The sequence below is a fragment of the Micromys minutus genome, assembly GCF_963924665.1.
Source record: "Micromys minutus genome assembly, chromosome: 1".
NCBI classification, from domain to species: Eukaryota; Metazoa; Chordata; class Mammalia; order Rodentia; family Muridae; genus Micromys; species Micromys minutus.
The window spans coordinates 200589614-200613614 of record NC_137969.1 but is presented as its reverse complement, the minus strand read 5'-3'; the positions used below and the strand labels follow the sequence as shown (position 1 = coordinate 200613614).

Below are 24001 nucleotides of genomic sequence, written 5' to 3'. Positions count from 1 at the left end.
TACGTTAAAAAAGCAGATCAGCGTAATTTCAGTGTTGTTTTAATTGGGTGACATTACATCTTTTTTCACATGTGTTTGCCAACTGTTTATCCTTTTATGAGATTTATTTATTTTATTTTAGGTGTGAGTGTTTTACCTTCATAAATGTATGTGCTTCATGCCAGAGAAGGTCGGGGAGGGTGTGGGTGTTGGGAATTAATCAGCAGGTGCTTTTAGTCTCCAACTCATCTCTCCAGTAACCTGTTGACAATTCTTTTACTTTGGTGAGATGTCTGCTTAGATCCTTTACTAATTGTTTAATTGGGTTCTATTCTTCAATTTTTTCTTGGGGGAGGTACTGGGGGTGTTTTATATATATATATATATACACACACACACATACATACACACACATATATATACATACATACACACATACATATACATACATACATACATACATACACATACATACATACATATATATATCCCAAAGTGGCCACTAACTTGCTATATGACAGGGACACTGCCGAACTTCTGATCCTCCTGCTTTTTTCTCCAGGGTGCTGGGGTTGCCAAGAGTGTACCACTATGCCTGCTTCATGCAGTGCTGTGCTAGAGATCAACTAGGGCTTCGTGTGCTGGCAAGCATTCTACCAACTGGCCACAAAGCGAGGCTGGATTTTAGGTCTCATTCTCATCTTCTACATAATAGTCTATTGGTGTATTTGTTTTACAAATATTTCTTCCTGCTCTATAGTTGATCTCTTCATTTTCTTGTCTTTTATAGAGAAGGTCTTAGTTGGAATTCAGTAGATTTTGTTTCTTTTCCTGAACTGCTCTTTTGGAGTTGGTTAAAGAAAGGACAACAGCTGAATGTGGAGGCACACACCAGTTATCGGTGCACACAGGAGGCAGAGGCAGGAGGATCATAATAAGTTTGACGATAGTGTAGTCTAGAGGGTAAACCTCTTTCTCAAAAAACCCCAACAACAAATGTGCATTGAATATGATCAAAGCACACTACATACATGTAAAAATATCAGTGAAACCTCTGACATCATACAGGAAATATCTGCTAACAACAACAAACAAAAACCAAGGAAGGGCTAGAGAGATGGCTCAGAAGGTAAAGGAACCTGCCACCAAGCTTGATGAACTGAGTTCAGTCTCCTGGATCTAGACAGGAGAGAACTAATTCCTGCAATTTGCCCTCCGACATCCACATGTGTGCTAGCACACAGGCCCACACACAGTTTAATTATCAGCTAATTAAACTGTAAGTTTTTTTTTTAACATAAGAAACAAGTAAAACACAGAAACGAGCCTGGTGTGGCAGCATTTCTGTGATCTCATCACTCAGGAGGCAGAAAGAATTGGCGCAAAGTTGAGGCCAGCCTGGGCTACATGGGGTATCCTAGGCCAGCCGTGGCTGTACAGTGAGAACCTGTCTCAGAAAAAAAAAAAAAAGAAAGAAAGAAAAGAAAAGAAAAAGAAAGGGAGGCTGGAGCCACGTCTCTGTGTTGTGTTTGCTGTTCTTCTAGAAGACCCACATTTGGTTCACAGCACCCACACTGGGTCTGATCATGGAGTCTGTAGCTCCAGTTCCAGAACACCTAATGCCCTCTTTTGGCCTCTGTGGCTGCTGCCCTTACGTATAACCCCACACAAATACATGGAGATGAATAAAAATAAAATAAAATGGAGCTGAGGAGATGGATTAGCATCTGTTTTTGTTTAAATTTCTATAGTTCTTTATGAATTTCACATCTTGTACTCCAAACCACTCATCTCCCTTCATATTTGCCCTTCACCCTTACAACCTCTCCCCCAGAAGAAAAAAGCCTCTCTTTGTGGAAGCTGTACTGTGTCAGTGTGTTACACAGTACACTCTTGTCCACATAGCTACTTGCAAATGTTCATTGCAACAATCATTGGTCTGGTTCGAGGCCTCTGATTTCTGTTACACCATCCGTACTGGATCCTCACTAGGGCTCCTCTCTGATATCCTGTTGCTGCCCTGTGTCATGGAGATCCCCCAGCTCTGGATCTGTAGGACCAGCCCACTCATGAGCTCCAGCAGTTCATAGATGTTGGGGAGGACCAACTCAAAGCCCTGGATCCAGGCCTGGGTGGTAGCTGAGCCAGTCTGCCAGCTCTCTTGCACCCACATCACCAGGGCTAGCTCTCTAGTACTGCCCAGGCTAGCTCATGCCCAGGCTAGCTCATCCACTGCCAAAGCCCATCGTCAGCAAGGGGCAGGGCCGGTTCTCCTGCTCTCTTACCCTTGGGACTAGCTCACCTCAGCCATAACAGGGCCAACTCTATTGTGCTGCCCAGGTGAGGTGGGGGGTTCTCTGGAGTGCTGTAGAGACAGCTTGATAATTAACAGCACTTGCTGCTCTCGCAGAAGACCAGGTTCAGTACCCAGCAGTCACATTGTCTGAAACTCCATTTCCAGGGAATCCAATATTTTCTTCTGCCTTCCTCAGGCACCAGGTATGTATGTGTTTCAAATTAGTTTTGTGAAAGGTGCAAGAATTGTTTCTCAATCTATGTTTTTACATGTGGGCCCTGACCAGTTTTGCAGTTTTGGGCCTTGACTATTATTTGTCAAGGCAACAACAGTTCTTTCTCCATTGAATTATTGCTGCACCTTTGCCAAAGCTGAGTCGAGTCTGGGTGAGAGTCACTTTTTTGAAGTGTAGCTACCACTCAAAGAAGCTTCTCCTTGCAGCAAATGGAGCCATTACAGAACACAACTGGACACAATGGGGAGATCAACAGATTGTGGGGACCCCAACCCCAATGGATACATCTACATCATAGCTCATTCATCTGTGATGGGGAGGGGCATTTCTGAGGTGGGGAAGAAAGATTTTAAGAGTCAAAATATTAGGAAGTCTACCATAAAAGAGTCTGTCCTAGGATGACTACATAATCTCAATGGGCACATCAATGTGGAACCCAGTGTTGACAAAGAACACAGCTGACTGCTGATACAGATCCAACAGGTTGTATTTAGGTATAATGTGCATACACACACTTGTATACATATGTATGTGACAATTACAATTAAAGAAAAAGAGGCTATCAACTCGAGAGTGGGAAGATCTGGAAGGGGGCTGATGCATAGTAACTGGGAGAAGTTGGGAGAAGGAAAAAGAGGGAAAGTGAAAGTGATTTTTTAAAAAAGATATATTTATTTTGTGTATACGAGCACACTGTCGTTTTCTTCAGACACACCAGAAGAGAGCATCGGATCCCATTAAAGGTGGTTGTGAACCACCATGTGGTTGCTGGGAATTGAACTCAGGACCCCTGGAAGAGCAGTCAGTGCTCTTAACCGCTGAGCCATCCCTCCAGCCCTGAAAGTGATTTGTTTTTTAAGATTTATTTTTCTTTTCTATGTTTTGTTTGACATATGTATGTGTATACAGTGGCCACTGAGGCCAGAAAACAGTGTTGGGTCCCCTGGAACTGGAGTTACAGATGATTGTGAGCTGCCATGTGGGTGGTAGGACCTGGGGTCTCTGCAAGAAGAGCCAGTGCTCTTAACCACTGAACCCTTCAGCTCTTCATCTAAAAGTCTGAAAACACTTCTAATGGCATGACCTAACGAGTCACGATGCCTTTGTTTTAAACAGGGTCTGACCGCGTGAGCATTGCTACTCTGGAACCTGGAATATAAACCAGGCTGGTCTCGAACTCAGAGCTGTGTGCTTCTGCCTTCAAATGCAGGGATTAAAGGCGTGTGCTGTCACACCCAGTTTGCCTCAAGATTTTCACCTCGTTGCATAGCCAAGCCATTTTATGTTTCTTTACTTAAAATATAAGGTGAGGGCTGAAAAGAGAGCTTAGTGGGTCAAGGTGCTTGTCGCCAGGCCTGACAACCTGAATTCACTTCCTGTCATAAGAACGGACTAAACCTCTGAAACTGCAAGCCAGTCCCAATTAAATGTTTTCTTCTATAAGAGTTGTTTTGCTCATGTTATCTCTTCACAGCAATAAAACCCTAAAGCATACACAAAGGGATTAAAACAGAATTTGCTCCATGAATTCTGACTAGGGGACTGAGCTCAGTGCCTCGCGCATGTGAGAGCAAACACTTTGCAACTGAACTCTACCCACTGGCACGCTGACACTGTGCATTTCATATCTCGTTTCAGGCACAATACTTTGTGTCAAGCTGGTATATGTTTGTCATCTCAGCACTTCGGAGACTGGGGCAGAAGGACTGCAAGTAGAGGGTCAAGCTGGGCTATGTAGGAAGACGTTGTCCCTCTCAAAACCTAACTTCTCTACATCTCTGATTAGTTCTCAGAACAGGGGTTTTAATGACTACTTAATATTTTACAGAACTGAATGCTATGTAATTTATAACTGTGATGTTATAAGTAAAAATTACTGTGTAATCCAGTCTCTCATGATTTTTTACAGATTTTTAACCTTTCTTTTGCTCTCTCTTCTTTCAGACCACCGTACTTAGCACAAACGATTTCTATGACAGCATGTTCGTGTATCACTAAAATTTGCCAAACCTCTATATTAACCTTTCTCCCTCCCCTTAATGCTGTACTTTCTCTTTTTTCAAATAATCCCTTTGCTTCCAAATCAGGTCTGTATGACATAAGTATAAAACAGCTACAGCGTTAACTCTAGATTCTGTGAGATGAGACAGCGCTTGGCTTCTCCCACTGTCTAAACTGCTGAACCGGGCCCCCTGGCCTCGCACTGGACACACGGTGTCAGCATCCGGGCTGCCCCTCCCCCTTAGACCGCTCCTCCCAACAACCCCCCTTCTGTTCTCATATATCACGTATGTTATCGATGTAATATGTTGTTTTTAACTCTAAAATAGCTGATTGTGGTGCCTATGAGAGACCAAAGTGCATGCTGGCTACCAGGCTCTCCTCACCCCTACCCTACCCTACCCTAAACATATCCAGCCCAGGAGCTTCCCTTTCCCCAGTTTCTTTCTTTTTTTTTCTTTTCTTTCTTTCTTTCTTTTTTTTTTTTTTTTAGCAGTGGTAAAATATACTTTTATTTACTTTGTTGAGTCAGAAGTTTGTAAAAAAAATTATTGCTAAAGTAGATACCTAGCAAAACAGAAAGGTACTTTAGAAGTCCACTTACCTTGGAGTTTATTTAAACTAAAGATCATATTTTCATGCAATACATACTTGGTTCTTTAAATAACAATTGTGACAAACAGCAGAAAGAATTAGAGAATGCTGCGCTTGTGACCCATACAAAACATCAACATCTTGTGTTGTACAGAATTAAAGAAACATCTCACTTTTTGAAATACTGTAATAGCCAATATATAGAGGCATGCCTTTATGTGGGCATAGGAATGCAATTTAGAAAAGAAAGAAAAACCACATGGGAACTAGTCAATTTCTGTAAAATGACTGACCAAGAAAAGCAACATGGGTATACACATACATGCAAGTAAAAATAAATCTTTTTTTAATGTACAGAATAGAGTTTATTCAAGTCATGGGGGAGTTAAAAAGGTAGTAGAGGCAGAGAGAGAAAAGAGGAATAGAGGAGTACAGGCCGGCCATGAGCACGTGGAGAAAGAGGGGGGAAGGGAAGGAGAAGAGGAGGGGTAAGAGCGGGAGAGCAAGAGAGTAAAAATAAATCTTTAAAAATGTATTTAATAACTATATTAACCAAAATAAATTGTAAATATGCAGTTTCTCTTTAAGATTTGCTAATAATGGTGTCATCTCTACTGTAAAATCAGTTCTGTGTCGGGGCCAGAGAGGTGGCTCAGTGGCTAAGATCTCAAACTGCGATACCAGAGAAGCCAAGTTCAGTTCCCAGCACCCGTTATCAAGCAGCTCCCAACCATATACAACTCCAACCTTTGGAGAACCTGACACCTCTGGCCTCCAAGGGCATCTGCACTTACGTGCATGCACTAAACATACACAATTAAAAATAAATATTAAAAACAAAACAACAAAAAAGAACAACAAAAACCCCCAAACCACTAAAAACAAAATCCCATGCAAAACAAAACTAGATACTTGTTAAACAGACTAAACTACCGCAAAGACAGCTGGAGGTGCAGCCGGCAGAGCACACGGCAGCACTGGGCTCAGTCCACAGGAGCCACAGTAAGCACCAAGCTCAGGCAGGGCATCTTCCAGCAGAAAGTCTCAGAGAACTGAGCACAGAACAAGAAGTGTAAACAAAAGCCAGTCTCACACGACATCTCAGTCAGATCGTTTCAAAGTCAGGTTCCAAGTCTGAATTTATTCACTACAAGTTAATGGTCTGCACTGGCCTGTGCTCCAAAGGCAGAGTGGCACGCAGTGTTGTGAGCGACTAAGGCTGCGACACAAACATAAACAGGCACTTACTGCCCTGTATGCACTAAGGGTTAATACTTAGAACCGAGCTCAAGAAAGACAGGACACAGCTGTCTCTAAAAGCACTGTTTTATTTATAGAGTCCTGGCCAGTCGGTGGCAGGAGAGTCTCAGGGCCTCTGTCATGGCGGCTTGTTACCGAGCACACAGGCACATGGCACCATGGATCTGGTAAGCTGTAAGCGTTCAGTCTCTCTCCGCTAGAGCAACAAGGTGAGCGTCAATCTCTGCTTCTGTAAGAATCCTAGAAGGCAAAGGGTAACAAACCACAACAGCTTACTTTAAATTTTTTTAAATTATAAACTAAGCTTTTCCAAGTCTATATATCCACGAGTCTTACCAAAGACTATATTGTAGAAACTCCCAGTCAATTTCATGTATACCTGAAAGTGTTTCTTTTGATACCAGACCCAGAATTTTAATTGTAGCTAAGGTTGAAAACATTTCAACTGAATTAATATGAAGCTAAGTTACATAAAATATGTTCAATTTAGTTTTAATGTCACTGCCTTAAAAACTTAATATAACTTAAATCTGAATTAACTGAGGGACGAGAAAGTTAAACAAATTAAAAAAAACGATTGTGGGAAGGGCAGCTGAGAAGACAGAGCAGTGAATACTGCCCCTGCACAAGCGTGAGAACTGGAGCTTTAATCCCATCATGAGGTCTGTCTGATCCCAGAGCTAGGAAGGAAGCTGGCTGGCTAGACTAGGGGAATCAGCAAGCACGTGAGAGATACTTCTTCAGTATATAAGATAGAGAATACCATTAAACCTTGACCTCTTCACATACATGTGAACCTTACACATGTATGTGAACCTATACAAGTACATATACTTGAAAAAAAAAAAAAAAAAAAAGAAAAAGTTGCTTGGATTCAGTAACTATTCATGAAATAGAGTTATAATACTATTTACAATCTATTTACCAGAAGAGACTCCATGTGGAACATATATTTCTAATTCCCTATATGTGTGCCTTAAAACAGTTGTTCTCAACCTTCCTTTAACACATTCCTCATGTTGTGGTGACCCCCAACCCAAAATTACTTTTGTTGCTACGTCATAACTCATTCTGCTACTGTTAAGAATCATAATATAAACATTTGTGTTTTCTGATGGCCTTAGAAGACCCAGATGAAAGGGCCATTCAACCCCAAAGGAGCTGCAGCCCACAGTTGAGGATTTCTGCCTTAAAGGGATCAGCTGCTGGCCAACACTGGTGAGACTTGTCACTGCTGAGATTGTTTGTTGCTTAGAGACAAGGTCTCATGACTTAGGTAGCCCAGGCTGGCCTGAAACTTATTACGTAGCCAGCAATAACCTTAAACTTCTGTTACTCCCCTGCCTCTAACTCCCAAGATCTGGAATTATATATGTGACCATGCTGGACTTCACTACTAAACTTCTAAAAGGGCAGGTTTGTCAAAATGATTTGACTTTTTTTTTTTTACATAAAGAAGCAGTTTGTAAAGTTGTAGAATCTTATGCTTTTTTTTTATGTTCTTTGTTATTACAAAGATAGTAAACCCACTATCTCAGAACCTAGAAATTATACAAAGGCTTTTTCCCTCTTCCCAGTACTGGGGTTGAATCTAGAGGCTTTCTGCTGCTGGCAAGCATTCTCACCCTAGTTATATTTTCAGCTGTCTAAAAACATGTTTACAGTGGGTGGTGGCAGTTCATGTCATTAATTCCAGCACTTGAGAGGCAGAGGCAAGGAGGATCTCTGAATTTGAGACTAGCCCGGTCTAGTTCTAGGATAGCTAGTTCTAGGATAGCCAAGGCTACAAAGAAACTGTTTCAACAAACAAACAAACAAACAAACACACATACATACAAAAGTAATAAAAAGAAATGTTCATTTTGAGATGGGCTTCACTATGTTCTCAGGGTTGACCTTGAACCTATAATCCTGCCTCAACTGCCCAACAGCTGGGACTGTGCAATGTCCAGATACCGAGGCCTGCCTGCACAGATACTTGGTTTCTTGCTCAATTTTAAAATAAAAATGCAAATAACATTCAGATGTAGTAAAAAGGTTTCCTAAAAGATATGAAAGAAAGTGCCCAGGAATTTCAGTGCTTGAAAAAGGGAACAGATGGGTGTGGTGTTCTATCCTCCTAGCTCTAGAGACCAAGGTCAGCCCGGGCTCAAAGAGAAACAAAGCAAACAATAAAAACTTTCTGAAGGGATGTTTTTGTAATTCTGTGGGATTTTTTGTTTATATCACTTGCAGGCAACCAAGCAACTAACTCAGGAGTGGGGAAAAGTACCTACTACCAAAGTCTGTGTGTGGGAACAAGCTGTAATCTAGGCACATGAGAGGCTGAGGTAGGAGGAGCCAAAATTCAAAATCAGTTTGAACTTCAACCCAAAAGAGTGTCACAAAGCAAAACAAATAAAAAACAAAACACGTACATGCCACTGAAAAACTCTGCAAGGTCTGACACTTAGTTTACCAATGACCATGGATGCAGTTTAAGGTGAGACACACTCAATTGGTCAAACACCCCAGCAGCCCTTTGTAAGGGTGGAATTAAATGAGTTTCACTGATCACAAAGCATCCTAGTCCACGGCAGACAAACCACCTGACAGTCTGCTAGGAGGAGGAGCTGACTGATAAAAGCAACCAGGACACACTTGGACATTGGAGCAGAAGGAGCCCAGGCAGGACTCAAACTGCAAGTAACTTAGAGAGCACAGCTGGAAATGGCCAGTCCAGCATAGAAAAACAGTTTAGGGGTAACTAACTGTCCAGGAATTGTGCAAAAGCTGGCTGGCTGGATCGGATTGTAATAACTAACAGAGTTATTAAATAACGTACAACAACACTTGGGCCCTGTGAACTGCTGTGCAGGAGCTCAGTAACTTGTTGAGTAAGAACACTCCAGCAACTGTGCATCAGCATTTTACATTGCCCTTTCAAACTCCCTCAGCCAGTGGATAAGCAACCTTCCACTGGACAGTCACTACTTTGGAACTGCTTCTATTGGCGTTAAACTGAGGGAGGGGAGAGGGAGAGGGAGAGGGAGAGGGAGAGGGAAGAGGGGGAGAGGGAGAGGGAGAGGGAAGAGGGGGAGAGGGAGAGAGAGAGAAGACTGAAGTCCATTTCACTTTTTATCTACTCATGTGCCGTCAGGGATCCATGCCAGGCCAGCACCTGACTACCAGGCTGCACTGCTCATTTTCTTCTAGTATAAAGATTGTGTGTGTGTGTGTGTTTTCTCTGGTGTTTTATATGAGCCAGGGTGCCCCTTGAATTTATGCCTCCCCCAGCCTCCCCAGTACCAGAATTTTAAGTATTTCCAAGAAGTCTTGAAATAGTCAAATATTGAAGAAAATGGAGAGAATTCTATTTCTTCATCACACAGCCACACACACATACAGTAGAGTATAAAGGAACCCAAATGTCTTTAGTGTTTTAGTCTCGGATTTAGCACATGGCTGAATGTGTAACTCACCTGAATTTAGGATTTTCAACTGTAACTACTCCAACTTCTATTTCTGAAGGTTTGAAATCAATCGACAGAACAGTAGACAGGCATGTAATTGCAGTCTAAAAAGAACATCGACATTAAGACATAATGCTTTCCAGCTGCCACTGTCCCCACACCAAGCTTATTAGTAACACCACAGATACTTGCTCCTGTTTCAGTGACACAGCCCTGCAGGCATGTTACTAACAAACTGCTGACATTTCTGCTCCTATCAAATAGCCACACGCTAAAGATGTAGAATACATAAAAATTTGTTGGCAACCCAGTGTGGCGGCACACCCCTTTAATCCCACCACTTGAGAGAGAGGCAGAGGCAGGCAAGGCATATCTGAGTTTGAGGCCAGCCTGGTCTAAGGATGAGTTCCAGGACCACCAGGGCTCCACAAAGAACAAAACACAAACAAATAAAATCAATCAAACAATCTACCAGTCAATAAATAAATAAAAATTGACTTGCCTGATGACCGATACAAGCAAACTCTATGTTTAGCTCCCATTGTGAAAGAGACTAAAGAATGATTCAGATTGATGGCTGTACCTTTAAAATGTTTATGGTTGTGACAATTTAAGAATGTTTTAAATGCCTTTATATCTGACGTGATTAAAGTACTCACAAATTATATTTTAAGAAAATTTAAAGAAGGCATACCATTCTATCTTCTAGACCAGAGATAACATATTTTATATTTTCTTTCAGTATAAGATAAATTATTAAACAATTAAAAGTTTGTCTGTTTTGAGAAAGGGCCTTGCTTTACAGCTCTGACTATGTTGGAACTCACTACACAGACCAGCTTGGCCTCAAACTTACAATGATCCTCTTGCCTCTGCCTCCCCAATGCTGGGATTACATGTGTACACCATCACACCCAATTTAAAAAATTGTATATGGGTGTCAATGTCAAGGACAACCTTAGGAGACGGGGATTCTCACTGGCCTGAACTAAGCAAGTCTGGGCTGGACAGCAATGATATGACCATAACCATGTGTCACACTAGGTAGGTTTTATTTGTTTGCAATGTAGGTTCTGGGGTCTGACCTGAGCTCCTTGATATGACAAGCACTTAACTGAGCTTTTCCAGCCCTCTGTCCACTTAGTCTTTTACTGGGAAACATTTTGCTCTCCAAGAACTCGGCTGTAGCTGCTTTTATTTAGGACCATGAAAAATAATTATTACTGGATCAGCAAAACAGCTCACTGGGTAGAGGCGCTCACTACCAAAGCTAACTTGGGCTCAGTCTTGGTAGCCATGTGGTAGAAAAGAACTGCCTCCTGCAAATTAGTCCTGACTCCTACGAGTGTCACGGCAGATGCAGACACACAAAAATAAATGTTAACAAAACAATAGCACCAAATCTTAGTAGTTACACTTTTGTTATCCAAAAATTTAACCCAATTTGAATCAATCAATCAATCATCATAACTATGCCAGTCTTTGAGTTTAGTCTTGTTATTTTCTTTTGTTTTTGAAGTTTCATATGCAGTCTGAAGAAATAATGAATAAAAGCAGCCCCATTTCCCCCCATGTGAGCTGAATGATCTCAATTCTACCATTAAACTAACAAACCTGGATCTTGTGACATCATTAAAAAGCAGCTTTCATGGCCTATGAATAACACAGTGATGCTCAGCCTTCCAGAGCAGAGAGAAGTTCCATGCCTTCCAGCTAACTTACTTCCACTGTCTGTTCAAATGTCCAATCAAATTTCTTCTTCACTTTTTTTTCAAGGAAGCTGGTTGACTCTGTCTGTTTAACTCCTGCTGCAGTGGCTTTAAAGCCACAGTAGTAGCCTGCAGGATCACACTTGTACACTTGAGGGCCTTGTTCTTCATCTATACCAATTAAAATCATACCTAAAGAGAAAGGTCCAATTAAATATGTTATACTGTCTAAAGAATTCCCCCTTCTTGGTGTTATCATATAGTTCTGTTAATCATTATTTGGTCACTAATTTTAGGCTTGTCTTCCCAAAACTGTTAGGATGTAGCTTTATTACCAGTGACAAATTAGATACAGGTACATTTCTGTTTTGAGAAAGGATCTATCAACTGCTGTTATTTTAAACAGGTTTAGCTTTTTACTGAACTTGTTAAGAAGTTTATTAAAAAACACCAAAGCCCACGTCATCCCCAGTCCCCTCGAACCCTCTTTCTCTGCTGTAACAATCAAAATTCATTTTTAAAACAATTCTGAATCAGAGGACAGATTTAGAAAGAGAAGGGATAAAAAGAACTAAGTAAACTTTATAGGAAATAATGGCAACAAGACAAAGAGAAAATGACAGGAGAGGGAACAGATACTGGAGCAAACCTAACGGCTTAATCAGATGAGCAGGAGAGTAGACTAAGACTATAAAGGAGAAGCTGGGGATGCATGGAGAACAGAAGTGACTCAAAGGTGTCTGAGAGAGGGAGGAATGACTAAGAAACCAGGTAAATGGCTAGTATAGAAGTAAGGTGTAAGCAAAGCCCTCAAGGGGGTGAGATTAGTCAGACAGCAAAGAGGAAGAGAAGACCCAAGAACAAAGCATGGTAAGTGACAACATTTAAGGGACAAATGGAGCAGGAACCAAAGAAACTGAGCCAAAGAGAGCACTAGGTGCCAGCATACCTATAAGCTAGCATTTGGGAGGCTGGGGCAAGGGGATCACAAAATTGAGAAAAGCCTGAGCTGCTCAGTAAGAGTAAGGGGAGTTGGGTTTGAAATCGGGGACTGGACAGATGGCGTTAAAGAACACTGGCTGTTCTTCCAGAGGATCAGGGTTTGAGTCCCAGCAACTTATAACCATCTCAACCCTAGTTCTAGGGACTCAATACCCTCTTCTAGCCTCCACAAACCAGGCACATGTGTGGCCCACAGAAATACAGGCAAGTTCCAGGGCTAGGGCTACACAGAGAAACTGGGGAGAGAGAGAGAGGGAGAGGGAGAAGAGGGAGAGAAACAGGCAGACAAACAGATAGACATAAACCATGAGCCTATGTATTATTCCAATTCTTTGCCCAATGAAGTGGCATTGATACTGTTAAAATGCTTACTAGAACTTCACAGCACTAATAACCTGAAGTTACAGCAGAACCCCATCACAACAACCTAATAAAATAGGACTTTCAGATCAAATAGCCTAAACAGAAATATTTGGATTAAACATAAAATAGATCTTGGGCTGGAGAGATGGCTCAGAGGTTAAGAGCACTGACTGTTCTTCCAAAACTCCTGAGTTCAATTCCCAGCAACCACATGGTGGCTCACAACCATCTATAATGAGATCTGATGCCCTCTTCTGTGGGCATCAGATACAGTGTACTCACATAAAATAAGTAATATTACAAACAAACAAAACAGAATTCAAAGCTGCAAGTTCAAAATACATGTTCAGAACCAAGGGTAGCTTCAGTCTCTTTATACATGCTCTCTAAAGACAATTACAACTTGATTCCTTAGAAGACTTCTCAGCATACTTACAACAACCAAGTGGCCTCATTTCAGCATTCTGTGTGTAGACTTGAGAAATATCAGCAATTCTTTTACACAGCATGTCCACAGGAATCTCATAGCCATATTTGTATTTCCAATTAGCTGCCTCATAGCGTGCCCTCTGTACCTGGGATCTGCTGTCAGCTTGAAGGATAACAAAACCCCAAAGAGTTACCACTTTAGAAGCAGAATGAACCTAAGAGCCTACTTCTCCCTGCAGATATCTACACTTATTTCAGTACACGTTATAGAAGGACAAGGGTTCTCTGTGGCTTTTTCTTGTGGTAAGTCACTGAGTGACTTGACATGGAGCACAAGTAAGAACAGAGAGACTAGAACAGTTAGCTAAATTCTATACCATTCTGCTCTTTTACACAAGCATTGCACCAGCAGTCAAAATAGTTTCTACAAGAATCTAGTATCCTGGGTTGGCAGGATAGCTCAGCAGGTAAAAGGGCTTGCCACCAAACCTGGTGGCTTTAAGTTTGATCCCCAGAATCCAATGTGGTAGGAAAAAAAAACAACTCCCATAAGCTGTCCTCTGATATCTACACATGCTTCATGACACATTATGCGCACAAATAAGCGTAATAAAAAATCTAATAATGGCTAGGTGTAGTGATCCACACCTTTAATCCTGACACTTAGGAGGCAGAGGCAGGCGGATCTCCAAGTTCAAGGCCAACTTGGTCTACCAAGAGAGTTCTAGGACAGCCAGGGCTACACAGAAAACCCTGTTTTGAGAGAGGAAAGAAGTGTCTAATAACTCAAAGAATATACTTTTAAAAAAAGTTTCACGAGAAATACTATTTTTAAAAGATTTACTTTAATTTTATGTGTACTGTATGTGTGCCAAGTGCCCCAGAAGCCAGCAGAGATCATAGACAGGGGATTATAAACTCCTATGTGTGTGCTGGGATTGAACCTAGGTTGTCCTCAGCAGCAAGAGATATTAATTCCTGAACCATCTTTCTAGCCTCCTGAATAACATACTTTAAGGATAGAGAATGAACCTCATCTTTATGTTTCAGACATGAATTTTACTTTGAATTTAGAAAATTAAAAGCCAAAGTAAATTCTGTAGAAACCCTCACTCACTTTTAACTAGTGTCATAGCTAGAGCTGAGAAAGAGTAATTATTTAGGTTCATTTAAATTATTAACTACATCTCAAATACTGTATCTATGAGGGGTCCAGAATCCCTACTAGCAATATAAAAACCTAGAACTCTATTTGTGATTCCAAAATAGTTCACAAGCCAGAAATGGTTAGTGCCCTCCTGTAATCCCAGCACTCAGTAGGCTGACACAGGATAGCTATTGACTCTGAAGCTAGCCTAAGCTACACTACATGTAAAAGCTAGGCATACATACACCTGTAACCCTGGGGGAGGGAGGGGGAGAGAGAGAGAGAGAGTGTGTGTGTGTGTGTGTGTGTATCTGTACACCCTGGAAATAGGAAGATGATCCTGGGAGGTTGCTAGACAGTCTAGTTGAAACAGAGATACAGATTTGGGGAGAGGAATTATCTCAAAAAAAAAAAAAAAAAAAAAAAAAAAAAAAGAAAAAGAAAATGAGGAGGGTGATAGATAGGAGAAGACACCAGAAGTCAACCTCTGGCCTCCACAAGCACAAGTGAACATATTTGTTCATACACAAATGAACACTAACCTTGGAAGATAGTGAATCTACAAACATCCCAATACAGGCAGTAAGGGATCTTTAAAGCAGAAAACCCAGGGCTGGCCAGTAAGAGTGTCTATGACGTCTGACAATCTAAGTCCTATCCCTAGAACCCACAAGGAAGAGAAAGCCAACTTCCACAGGTTGCTGACCTCACACATGCCTGACAAAGTGCACCCTCTAACATTATTAATAAATGCAAAACCAAATACACAAACACCAACACAACGTAATGTGGCAGGAAGTACTGCCAGACTGCATCCTCAGGAAGGTGCTGTTTGCTGTTTGTTACCTGTCATCCCTGTCATCACGCAGCCAATGTTTTCTGTTATCTTGAATAGGTGAGTCACTGTGCTGGAATCCAGTAGTTTGTCCTAAGGAACAAAATAAACCACATCGTGTCATTTTAAAGTCCATAGCCTCTGTACACTTATAAAAAACCAACAGTATGGAACTGTAACAGTAAACTGTAAAATAGGAGTTATGAGACATGTGTGTTCTGTTCCCTTTACAGTTAAAACCAATCCTTCACAAGGGGGCAGAGGAAGATGTTTTTCTAGATGTTTTCTGTAAATTAAAGGTCCCAGAAAACAAAGGACTTGGAAATCTCATTCTATGTATTATGATTATATATATTATAAACTCAGCCAAAGAAGCTACAGCTGCTCAGTGTTCCTTGAGTGATCAGTAGAAAAGCGAAGTCAAACCAAGACAAGTGCTATTGTGAAGTGGCAGTAATATAAGTTCCCACATTTGATTTTGTAGCCATTGGCTACCCGGGAAGAATTACTTACAGGCACTTTCTTCTGTGTGACAATAACTGCGCAGTCCTTCCCTCTGACAGCTACAGATGTAAGTCCACCTTGGTTAATAGCCTTAAAAGCATATTCTGGAAAAACAAAACATGGGTTTTTTTTTTTTTTTTTTTTGTTTTTTTTTTTTTTAATGGAATAGGGTCGAGGGATGTTGCTTAGTTGGTAGAGTGCTGGCTCAGTATGCAGAAAATACTGGATCAATCTTTGTATAGGGAGTTTGAGGCCAGCCTGAGATACAAGAGACTCTGCCTTAAAAAAAAAATAGTAGAAACATTTTCTTTCCATTTTTGAGACAGGATGCCATTATGTAGCTCTGGCTGACCTGGACCTCCTAAGTGCTGGAATTTAAAAGCATGTCTGGCTAAGGTGGGATAATTTATCATAGATTCTTACAAGGAATTAATAAACTGTCATTAAAGAATCAGGTTAAGCTAAAGGAATGTAGAATGCCAACCAAGAGAAGTAAAGTCAAAATACAAAAAAAAAAACAATCAATAAGTCAGTCAAACCAACTTCATTTCTTCCAGTTTTATTTTACTGAATTTTCATTAGGTTCAAGTGCCAAATTTTGACATGAGTTTTACTCTAATTTTAATCACAGCAGATCTTAGTGTGTTTTATTTTCAAAGCTGTTTTATAGGCACTGTTTTACCAAGCCTGCTTTTCCTAGGTCCACACTGGTGCTCTAATGATTTAGTACTTCTGGTGATTTTTGATCAATAACCACATGCAGTTTTAATATTTAATATTAGATTTCATACTGATATTTTGTCTACCAGTTGAAGTTTAATCCCAACATGGTCCAGGCAGCCAGGGCTACATGAGATCCTGTCTCAAGAATGGAAAGAAAACATTATAATTTTTGTAACTTTCAATTAACATAGGGCCTTTCAGTTTATTACAAATTTCAGAATGTGTACTTGTAACTCCTGTCAGTGCACTCTCTGGTTTGAAAGACTGCTGTCCAGATGGGGGCAAATATAAACTACTCCGGTATCCCACAGTTTACTAGGCAATGACTATCTTTGATGTGGTAAGATCAGAAATGCAGCCATCATTTTCTGTGTTAATACAGAAAATATTTTTTTTCCAGAATTTTTTTGAAACAGGGTTTAGAACTGAGTGTCCTGGCACTAGCTCTGTAGACCAGGCTGGCCTTGAACTCACAAACATCTGCTTTCCTCTGCCTCTGAAGTGCTGGGATTTAAGGTATATGCCACTATCACCCAGCTCAGAAAACTTTTTTAAAAATTATTTATAATCCCGGTTATAACTTAGATTTTGCTACATAGTAGACAATCTCAAAACTTAACTTTAAGTGGTACTCTGGACACTGGTTCTGAGGACTAGCCAGAGGCTTTGTAAATGACCAGGATAAAAAAACCTGTATTCAATGTTCCTCCATGGCTTCTGTTTCAATCCCTGAGCCCAGGTTCCTTGTTTGAGATCCTACCCTGACTTCCCACAGTGATAGACTCTGATCATGAAGTGAAAACCATATAAACTTTTCCCTCCCTAAGTTGTTTCTGCTCATAGTGTTTTGCCAAAGCAATGGAAACCTAACTAGGGTACTGTCTTGAGTTCAATTCCTAGAACTGACATCAAAATGCAGAATGAAAAAAACAACTCCACAGAGCTGTCCTCTGAACACCACCTGGTGCATTGTAGCACACACACTCACAGAGTAATAACAAAATTAAAAAGAAAATTATAGAACTGAAAAACATAGTATCTAAAATACAAAAATCCACCAATAGTCTTGGCCTATAATTCTAGTCTTAAGGTTGAGGTAGAAGGCAAGGATATCCTGGACTATAATAAATAACAAGACTACATTTCAAACAATAAAACAATGATCCAGAAAAATTTATCAAGTGACCTATAATATAGATTGGAGGTGATTAGATAGATAGATAGATAGATAGATAAATAGATAGATAGATAGATAGATAGATAGATATGGCTCAGCAGTTAAGAAAGCTTACTGCTCTTCCAAAGGACCCAAGTTTGGTTCCAGCACACATCAGGATGTTCACAGCTTCCCTTAACTTCCTCCCCAGGAGCTTTATTGCCCTCTTCTATACTCCATGGGCATCTACACTCATATGCACATACTCAGACACATACACATAATAAAAATAATAAATTTTTTTTTTTTAAAAAGTAAAGATCCAAGTGAATATTGTGTGTGTGTGTGTGTGTGTGTGTGTGTACCCAGCCAGAGGACAATCTTAGGTGCCATTCACCTAAGATTTTTTTGAAATAGGGTCTCTCACTGGCCTGGAGCTTGCAAAGTATTGTAGGCTGGCTAGCCAGCAAGTCCTAGAGATCTGCCATCCCAGAACTGGTACTACAAAGATCACACACACATACCACCTACCATGCTTGGCTTTTTTACACAAGTCTTTTATTTTGGAGGCAGGGTCCATGTAGTCCTTGCTAGTCTTGAAATCATGGAGATCTGTCTATCGTATGCATCAATACACTTGAACCTACTTAGTTTTTTTTTTTTTTTTTGAGGCCCAGCCCTTGAAACTGTCATCTTCTACATACTAAAAAATGGCCACATGTGGTGACATGCCTACAACCTCAGTCCTAGGGAAGCTAAGGCAAGAGGACTGCCTCGAGTTCAAAGCCAGTCTCAGATAGAACAAAATCGTCTTGAAACAAAACAATCACTAAGCCCATCGAGGTGGTTCAGTAGATAAAAAACCTGGGACCAAGCCTGATGAGATGAGTTTTTTGTTTGTTTTGTTTTATATATAAGTACACTGTAGCTATCTTCAGACACGCCAGAAGAAGGCATTAGATCTCATTATAGATGGTCGTGAGCCACCATGTGATTGCTGGGATTTGAACTCAGGACCTTTGAAAGAGCAGTCAGTGCTCTTAACCACTGAGCCATCTCTCCAGCCTGATGAGATGAGTTTGAGTCCCACATTCCATATGGTAGGAGATAAGTAACTCCTGCAGTTTTTCTCTGACCTCCACACAATCCCTCTCCAAATTGAAAAACAAAACCTGGGCTAGGAAGATGGCTCAGCACTTACATTAGAAGCCAGGCACGGTCACACGCCTATAACCCGAGCATGTATGTGTATGTGGAGGATTACGGGAGGATCACTGGAGATTACTGGTAGCCAGCCTGCTTCTAGGTTCAGTGAAAGCCCTGTCTCAAAGCAATAGGATAGAAGAGAAAGAGAAAGATATCTGATGTCTTTTAACGTTGGAGTGTGCTTCCAGCACATACACTCCAACATGTGCACACACATCACACAAAACACAGAAAACCAAAACACAGCACTTTTTATGTTCAATATAAAAAAAAAAAACAAACAAGCTATTAAGAAGAAAAATTCGGGGCTGGAGAGATGGCTCAGTGGTTAAGAGCACTGACTGCTCTTCCAGAGGTCCTGAGTTCGAATCCCAGCAACCACATGGTGGCTCACAACCATCTGTAATGGGATCTGATGCCCTCTTCTGGTGTGTCTAAAGAGTGTGCTCACATATAATAAATAAATCTTTAAAAAAAAAAAAAGAAGAAGAAGAAGAAGAAAAATTCGGGGATGGAAAAGTGACTTGTGCAGTGGGTTTGAGCACTTGCTGCTCTTTCAGAGGACTTGGGCTTGATTCCCAGCACCTATATGGTATCTCACAATGCCTGAGCTCTAGTCCCAAGGGACTCTGCACTTTTCTGACATCTGCAGGCACCCAGAAGCACACGATACACATGAACACATGCATGTAAACACTCATAAACATAAAACAAAACCAAATATTTTTGTTTGGTTGTTTTTTGAGACAGGGTTTCTCTCTGTGCAGCCCTGGCTGTCCTGGCACTCACTCTGTAGACAAGGCTGGCCTCGAGAGATCCACTTGCCTCTGACTCCCAAGAGCTGAGATTAAAGGCATGCATCACCACCACTAGACAAAAAACAAATCTTACACTGCCTACCATTTCTTCAACTTTTCATTTTGGTAACATCAGGATGAAAGCAGGCTAAGTATAAAAGGTACTATGTCTACTACAGTCAAAATTCAGGACAAGCAAACAATACCAGGTAACGAATGGCTCGATGTAAGCAGCTCTGCTATAATGCCAGCAACAGCAGAGAAGTACCTCCTCCTCTCTTGGACACACATCAGGCTTCATAAAGCATGTACAAGTGATTCTGGGGGTGCTACTAATTAGCAAGACAATGTTACACTTCCCACTCACACTTTTGTTTAAAATGCTATATTGAGTCTGGGCATATAAATGTAATTTCCTCTTTCTAGATAAACATTTGTTGGAAAACTAAAATGAAAGATTGAAACAGCCTCTTCCTCTGTACCCCACCCCATCTTCTTCTCAGGTGCCGTAACGACCGAGCTACATCCCAAACCTTAAAATTATACTTTAAACCAATGTGCTCTATTAATTCTTAACACATACCTATACATATGCAATATGCATACACCCATTAAGAAAAAAATTTCAGGGCCAGAGAGATGCTCAAGTAAAGACACTCACAGCCAGACAGAACAACCTGAGTTACATTCCTAAGACTAACATAGTGGAGAGAATCAAATTTCCTAACTTGCCCTTTGATGGATATACACATATGTACACGAACACACAAACACATACTACACAGACAACAAATACAATAAAAATTCTAAAAGCACAACCTGCACTCACACATTAAGAGAAAAAAATCAGGCTAGAGAGATGGTTCAAGGGTTATAAGAGTGTATTGCTCTTACAGAGAACCTGTGTTTCAGACAGACAGACAGACAGACAGACAGACAGACAGACAGACACACACACACACACACACACACACACACACACACACACACACACACGGGTAGGGGGTATTTCCAGGTTCAGTGGGTAAAGGTACCTGCTAGCAAGCAGGCACCCTAAGTTGATTTCCAGGATCTACATGGCAGGAGATCACTGACTCCTGAGGGAGAGTTGTCCTCTGACTTCTGTATACACAAAATAGATATAATGTAATTTATTTTAATGTTAGAAAATTACAGCCTTTTGTTTAGTAACCAGATAATGCCAATACTTTAACATAATTTCTTGATAACTGTTGCTCATAGTTTAACAGGAAAATAAATATAACTTTATGTCATCTTTGGCATGTTATAAATTCAAAGGAATAGTGCAGCACTATTAAGTAAAATAACACTGTAGAATGCACTACTAAATATGATCTACATGAAAAATGTAGTACAATGAATGAAAACATCACGTCAAAAGGTACAGAATTTTAAAGAAAATATTTACAAAATAAATGATGGTGTAAAATGTGTAATAGGGGAAACCATTTACAGAAACCTGGGGAACTTTCTCCTTAAATTTCAGCAAAAATATGGAACGCTTCACGAATTTGCGTGTCATCCTTACGCAGGGGCCATGCTAATCTTCTCTGTATCATTCCAATACTACAGTGTCATCTCTTTAAAGGTCTACGAACTGTTAAAATTACAGATCATGTTTATAACTATGTTTAGTGGTGAAATTTAATTGTATTCCTTGATCACCGCTAGACTATTTACTTTAGTGTTGGGAATTAAATGCTTAATCTGTGTCAAATGAAGAACAATCTATTATCCTTACTTTCCATCTCACCGTCCCAGTTTGCTATATTATTCTACAGCTGTCTAAGTTGACAATTAGCATTTTTATAGATCTTAGATGCTATGTCTTTGTGGAATCTAAAGTTTAGTCTAAGGCATAGCAATTATAATACTGTGAATAGACAAATACACTTCGCTAGCAAACGAAGAAGGATGGATTCAAAGAAAGGAGGGACTAATTTAACTGACTTTTTTAAAAGTCAAAGATTCAAACAGGCATCCTGTTACACCAAATGCACAATATTTAACAGCACACAATAAGCAATGTATGCATTGATTAATTTAATCCTCAAAACACAATAGAAGGAATTGTTAGCCTTATTTTGCAAACAGAAATTGAGCAAGGAATCTATGCTGGCCAGGCCAGCTAGTACAGAGCACAGCAGGTATGCTAATCCAGGTATGGCTGCAAGGCCTGGACTCTGTCAGCACCTACACTGCTTGCTCACACTGTTCTTTCAGTTTCTTTTTCTTAACAACGCCTAACTCATGTCCTGTGGAAAAGTGGGAAAGCAACAATTCAAACAATACTAAGGTAGTATAACTCTCCTTGTCTAGACACTAAAATAAAAGACTTCAAAATAAAATTATCACGGATCAGATGTATGTCAAGCCCTTCTGACACTAAGTTTTCTATGGTAAGAATTTAAAAGTCTGTCCTATAATCCTAACCTAAAAGCTCTGCCACAACCCCAGTTTACCTAAATGTATTGTTATACAGAATAACTGATGCCAAGTTTAGATTTCTGTCCATTAAAGCAGTTTCTTTAGTAAAGACTAACACACTGTGTCTCAGCTTTTAAACTAGAGAAGCATTCTTAGAGATGGGGTTAAAATCCGGTGCCAGCTTCAAGAGCAGTTTATTACTGTTTTTTTATTTCTTAGCTTTGAACTTTGCAAATACTTGTACACCTGCACTCTTCTCTTTTTATTCGGTTGGTTCCGTCACTTCCTTTAAGCTGTTGGCTTCAGTAGGGATGAGTGACTTTCTTCTAGAACCAGCACACTTGTATAGACTAACAACAAAGCAAGCCATCTACCTACACTGAAAGGAGGATGAGGGTGAGTGTGTGTATTGTAGTTGGATGGTTAAGGAACCAATCACTCTTCAGTGAAGGGAAGACTCATCGACTCCAGGTAGAATAAAGCTAAGCAGTGGTTCTCAACATGTGGGTCGCGACCCCTTTAGCGTACAAAAATCCTTTTCACAAGGTCGCCTAAGACCATCAAAAAACAGATATTTACATTACGGCTCATAGCAGAGAAATTACAGTTTTGAAGTAGCAACAAAAATAAATTTATGGTGAGGGTCATCACAACATGAGGAACTGAATTTAAGGGGCGTAGCATTAGGAAGATTGAGAATCACTGAGCTAAAGGGGATTCCGGAAGTCAGAGTCAGGCATTACAGTGCAATACCCTAATTCTTTGTGTCTGGACAATAAGGCGCTCCTGAAGAGAGCCAGGCTTTGGTTTCGGCCTCAAAGTCCTCTTGCAGAGTGAGATGAGAACACAAGAGTGAACCCGACCTCGATCCTTCTGCTTTCCAGGCTCAGGCCCTTCTTCAAGCCCCAAACTATACTTGGGTTGCGTCTGCTCGCTCCAGGCCGAAGCATGACTGAGCAATTCGGATGTCCCACAGGCGGCCCTGGTTCACTCACCTACTTGGTAGAGTCGGCCCTCGGGAGAGAAAATAGTAATGTGACGGTCAAAACCGGCGCTGGAACCACGGGACATGGCGTTCCCGCTATTTCAAACACAGTCAGCACCCCGTAGCACACGCTCCAGGCACACAAGCCCCTCCCGGAAGCTATGGCTACTACTTCCGGAGCACCGGCCGAGCCGCTTCCGCTCTGCTAAGGTTCTGGCCCGGGAAGTTCTAAAGCACCGCCTCCGAGTGGGCGGGGCCTCAAGCGCACAAGCTGCGGTCCGGCGTGCTTCTGGGTGGTGGCTTTGGGTCACGGCTGTTAGCGTTTTCTGGAGAACAAATTGGCCAAAAGAGGAAGTATTCAAGGGACCCGCAGTTGTGATTTGCCTACTTGTGACTTCAGGAGACAATATGATCAACGCGTTCAAAGTCAGTTTTGGCGCCTGTACTTGGCTATCTTGTCTTACTGGAGTTCTGGCTTTGTTCTTCCTAACTTCATTTCACCCACTTCTCTTCCTACCGTTTGGGGGAGAAAGGAATGCAGTTGAATGCAGCCACCCTTAAATGTAGGACCTGAAAGAGGGCTAATAGAAGAAGCCACTGGAAATAACAAAAGTTTTTTTCTAGTCTGGCAAGACTTTCCTTTGGACAGTGGCCCAAGATTTTTCGTTGATGTTGTTTTGGTTTGTTTTTTTTTGTCATAAAAGTGAAATTGACGTTGAAATACAAGTAATGGGAACTTGAGGTTAAGCAGTCTTAATTGACAGTGAGCAAGATCATTGCTGTGGTGGCTGGATACCGGAGAGTAAAATTTCAAGTCGGTGAAGTAGCTCCTGGAAAACTGGTGTTTTTTTGGTTTGTTTTTTTTTCAAGCCGTAAACGT

The 24001-nt window shown here is 40.9% G+C and overlaps 1 protein-coding gene across 1 annotated transcript; it reads right to left on the bottom strand.

The window, feature by feature from the left end:
* Positions 1-6415: 6415 nt before the first annotated feature.
* On the bottom strand, positions 6416-23285 carry PSMA6 (proteasome 20S subunit alpha 6). The gene is made up of 7 exons (XM_080908769.1): positions 23132-23285; positions 15816-15910; positions 15314-15395; positions 13328-13483; positions 11540-11718; positions 9827-9921; positions 6416-6605 (listed from the first exon to the last, which is right to left on the bottom strand). Exons 1-7 carry the CDS (start codon positions 23205-23207, stop codon positions 6548-6550), a joined length of 741 nt encoding a protein of 246 aa, XP_080764895.1. The 5' UTR covers positions 23208-23285; the 3' UTR covers positions 6416-6547.
* Between the last annotated feature and the right edge of the window lie 716 nt (positions 23286-24001).

Excerpts from the sequence above, each read along its gene's own strand:
- PSMA6 (XM_080908769.1), bottom strand. The coding sequence starts at position 23,207 with ATGTCCCGTGGTTCCAGCGCCGGTTTTGACCGTCACATTACTATTTTC. Across the intron at positions 13,484-15,313 it reads CGTGATGACAGGGATGACAG|CTGACAGCAGATCCCAGGTA; the intron begins GTAACAAACAGC and ends TTATCCTTCAAG. Across the intron at positions 11,719-13,327 it reads AATGAGGCCACTTGGTTGTT|GTATGATTTTAATTGGTATA; the intron begins GTAAGTATGCTG and ends CTTTCTCTTTAG.